General features: G+C 34.1%; 1 protein-coding gene across 1 annotated transcript; it reads right to left on the bottom strand.

Moving 5' to 3' along the window:
- Nucleotides 1-468: 468 nt before the first annotated feature.
- Nucleotides 469-3,651, bottom strand: LOC132224024 (putative P2Y purinoceptor 10). The gene has a single exon (XM_059679094.1). It carries the CDS (start codon nucleotides 3,610-3,612, stop codon nucleotides 2,644-2,646), a length of 969 nt encoding a protein of 322 aa, XP_059535077.1. The 5' UTR covers nucleotides 3,613-3,651; the 3' UTR covers nucleotides 469-2,643.
- Between the last annotated feature and the right edge of the window lie 860 nt (nucleotides 3,652-4,511).

The raw sequence follows: 4,511 nt of genomic DNA, 5'->3' as shown, positions 1-4,511 counted from the left end.
TTGAACGGCCAACTGGATGATCAGACACTTAGCATATTAGGCTTTTATTATATAGGATTATATAGGATAGTGGAGAAAGAAGCTCTTATAAAATCAAATGTATAAGAACCAAAAATTCATAGGGCCAATTTAGTATAGGGACAAGCAATACTACAGATTTCAATAGCCCTGAGAGAACCAAATGTGTACAGTACAACAACTGATGTTTATAATAATGACCCTCAGTCATACTGAAAATATTACATTAAATGTTACATTATATTTACATTAAATGTTAGCATCAATGTTAATACTAATAATAGCAAAAACAATCATTTGTAAAGTGCTTTGGAGTTTAGAAAGCACATTCTGAAAAGTATGTCTCAAATTAAGATCATCTAGTGTAGCTCCCTTATGAACAGGTTTAAAAAAAAAAAAGAAAACCAAAGATAAGTAACTTGCTCAAAGTAATATAGCTCATCAGTGGGAGACCTGAAACTAGATCCTGGTGCTCTGAATCTGGATGAATACTTATTTCATACACCATGTCCTTTTATATAAAACAAACTGCTTAAGTGGGTAGGAAAGAATATAATTTAGAACAATTTCCACCTAAAATGGGGTTTTAAATGTTTAGGGACTAAAAAAGAGATCTCGATCATTGCTATAGGACACAACTGTCTAGAATGCACATCCTTAAATTATTTCATAGAACTTGAGTTTTCCTCTGTGTTTTTTTTTAACCCCCCTATGGTAAATGTTATCTGTTTTTGTTTAGATAAGCAATCCCTATTTACAAAAAAAATGACACAGATAAAACATTTTATAAATTTCCAATTATATAAAGATAAGAAAATATGCTGAGAAATGCATCATTAGGCAATTTTGTCATTGTGTGAACATCATAGAATACACTTACACAAACCTAGATGATCGAGCCTACTACATACCTAAGCTATGTGGTATAGCCTATTGCCCCTAGGCTATAAGCATACATAGCATGTTACAACACAACAAAAACAACAACACAGAAAAACACATGATTAAATGAAGCATAAGAAAAAATAATGCAATCAAGAGACATGGTAAACATGAGATTTATAAGCCTGCCGCCTGCATAACACAAAATATTGTTTTATAGCAAACACTTTTTTCATAAATAGAAATGATACACTCTAAATTAATATTTAAAAAATACTATGTTGAGTATATAAACTAGTAACATAATCATTTATCATCATTATCAAATATTATGCACTGTACAGAATTGTATGTTCCATGCTTTTATGTAACTGGTAGCACATAGGTTTGTTTACAACAGCATTACAAAAACCATATGACTAATGTGCATTGCACTATGACATTATGATGGCTACAATATTACTAGGCAATAAGTATTTTTTAACCTCATTATAATCTTAGGGATCACCATCATACTAGTATATGTGGTCCATCATTGACTGAAACATTGTTATTCGTTGCATGAGTGTAATTTTATAAAAGTAACCACTGCTTTTTAAAATGCTATTTTAATAAAAACTGATATATAAAATTTTAAGTTTCAAAATTTCCAATGGGAGTGATTTGTATTACAAAATAATTTCACCACAGTAATAATTAAAAAAAAAACAATTTTCCATTTACAGTAAGATTTGATGCACCATTGTTTTCTTTACACATACCTTTACCTGTAAGGAAAGAGGTCCATTTGAAAAACTATATGCATGTGTATTTTCATTTCTAAATCTATCAAGCAATATTTTGACTAAGGTGGTACTTAAATGAATTAATCTAGGCAGACCGTGGCACAATTGATTTTAGTGAACAAATTAAACAAAATGTTTTCTGAATGAGTGCCAATATATAAAAGCATGCATCACATCACACATACTCAAGCAAAGAACTTTCATTGCAAACCCTGAAACTCTGAACTTTGTGTAATATGTTAGAACACAAGTTTATTTTGTGTTTAAGGTGTATGTGCTCTGTGTGAAAGTCTTGAAATTTTTGAGATATTTGGGATGTATCTGAATTGTTTCTTTCTCCAAGAGGAAAATGTAAAAGTCTCATAGATATCTTAAATTATAAAAGTATCAATTATCATAACTTCTATTAATATAAACCTGTCCATTTTAGCCTACATTGCTTAAGTAGTGTGTTATTTTCCTTAAAAAAAAAAAAGCTAGGATCATATTGCTTTCATGTACATTTTAAAACATTTCAAAATTCACCTATACCTACCTATTTTCAATTTACATTTTGTTGTGTGTGTTTTGTTTTTCTTCTTGTTTGTTTTTTGTAGGAGAAGGTGAAAAGACTACACCCATTGCTGAGGAACAGTTGGGCAATTCATTCGGTTGCGTATTACTTTCTGTAAAGAAAAATGTTTTCTCGTGTGCTCCATAGAAAAATTTGTTTCCATTTAGACAGAACATATAGGCATGAATAGCTCCTTCGAAAGAGTAATTTTGAGAATAAAGGAAAGGGGTCCATGTTTTGTTAAGGCAGTCAACAATATCATTTTAGAAAAAATATTCAAGGTGACATAGCTAAGCTGACAGAGCATATAGATCATTCTTGCTAATTGTTTGATTATGTTGTCTTGGAATCATCCAAAAATTCAAGGGAGATAATTTGAAGATCTCCCTTCTTGTAATGAATCTCCTAAACACTGTCATTGCATCTCACACATGACTGAAAAACCAGGCCATGTTCTGAAAATCTATCACGAAATTCTGAGGTCATAAAATAATATACAACTGGATCAAGACAGCAATTCAGATTTGCAAGACACAAGGAAATTATGTGGAAACATAGAATACTCTTGATAAAGTAGCAGTTTGAAAAGATATGTTGCTTCATCATCATAAAAAGTGGGAAGTTGAGGTGGTAAGGGGCGAAGCACACAATGAATACCACTGCACACATCAGGACCATCCACAAAGCTTTTTTTCTCTCTTTGGTATTCTGAGGAGGAACTTGGAATTCCTGTAAAGATTTTCTTGTTTTCCATGTACAATAAGTAATAATCATAGCAGGTAATATAAATCCTCCAAGTTCAGCTACAGTTACCATGCCAATGGAAGAAGCCATGCTAATGTGTTGAAACCCTAAATCAGCAAAGCAGGATTCAGTATTGTTGGCTAAGCCAGTATCTCTCAGAATTGGAAGTGGCAAACAGGCAGTGCCCACGATGACCCAGATGGCAGCACTGATGCCCACATCATACCTACGCTTCCAATCTCTGGCCCTGAAGGGCTTCAGGAGAAAGAAGCACCTCTGAAGGCTGATGCAGGTCAGGAAGCAAATGCTGGCGTACATGTTGAGATATTTCAGGTAGAAGCACAGCAGGCAAAGGGTCCTCTGGAAAGGCCAGTGGTGGCTGATGTAGTAGTAAATCCGGAGGGGCAAGGAGAGCACATGAGCAAGGTCAGCCACAGAGAGGTTGATCATGAAAATGATGGCTTTATTTTTCTTGCTGATGAAGCGGCACAGAACCCACAAGGCTGCACTGTTAGCCAGAAGACCAGGGATGAATATGAGGATGTAGGTGGTTGCATAGAGGGCGTCTTGAAATGGCATTTGAAGATCAGTGCACTTTGCTCCTGTACTGTTTGTGCTGTTACCTCCCATCTTGAGGATTTATGTTCCTTCCTTAAGGACAGCATCAGATGATTTCTGCCCAAAAGGGAGTAAAAATAGCATCAAAGGCATGTCAGTTTATATTTGGGTATACAAATATATTTATTTCATACTAAAGAAGTATTCAAGTGTGAACTTTCATAAATTCAGAAGGTCTTTTCTATGTAAACTAAAAATAGCATGCCACTCTATAAATGGATAAGTATTTTGGAGGATATTTGCAGTAATCAAAAGGATCACTATTTTGGAAATATGCTCAGTCATATTTTCCCCTTTATAATCAGAGGGATTAACCAAATTTGTAGGAATAACCAATAAACAAGACCTCAAGAAATAGCCCCCAAATGTGCATTCCAAGTGTCTATGGGGTTCCACATTTCAGCTTTACAGCTGTCTCCACTTGTACTTAAATTTGGAATCTAGCTTATTTCCCTATCATCAACTCTGGGAGAAATTAATCAATTTTAACTGCAATTTTATTAGGAATTAGGTAATTGATGAGGTGTGTTTATGAAACTTTGGAAATGAAACATAGGATAAAAGCCTAGGGAATGGCTGCCAGGTTGGGGATTATAGGGGCTTGGAATAAATGGTGCAATTCAGATTACCTTTGCCTCTTTCAGAATTTGGTTGATGGCAAAATTAGTTCTGAATACTGAAAACATCTGAAATATTAATCATGGCACATTCTAGAAGCTTCTGTAATTTTAAAGATCTGTGTTTACTTACAGAATTATAGTAGCTTCAGACATTCACATGTATTGAGACTATTCTTGCAACCATTTCAAGAAACTACCAGACTACTGAAGAACTAGAGAGTATCTGGTGGTAGATGCAATTAAAGGGGCTATTTTCTACTCTCAGGGCAAGCTCAGTGAAAAGATATTAAT

This window comes from Myotis daubentonii, chromosome X (genome assembly GCF_963259705.1).
Source record: "Myotis daubentonii chromosome X, mMyoDau2.1, whole genome shotgun sequence".
Lineage (NCBI taxonomy): Eukaryota > Metazoa > Chordata > Mammalia > Chiroptera > Vespertilionidae > Myotis > Myotis daubentonii.
This window is presented reverse-complemented; position numbering and strand designations above follow the sequence as displayed.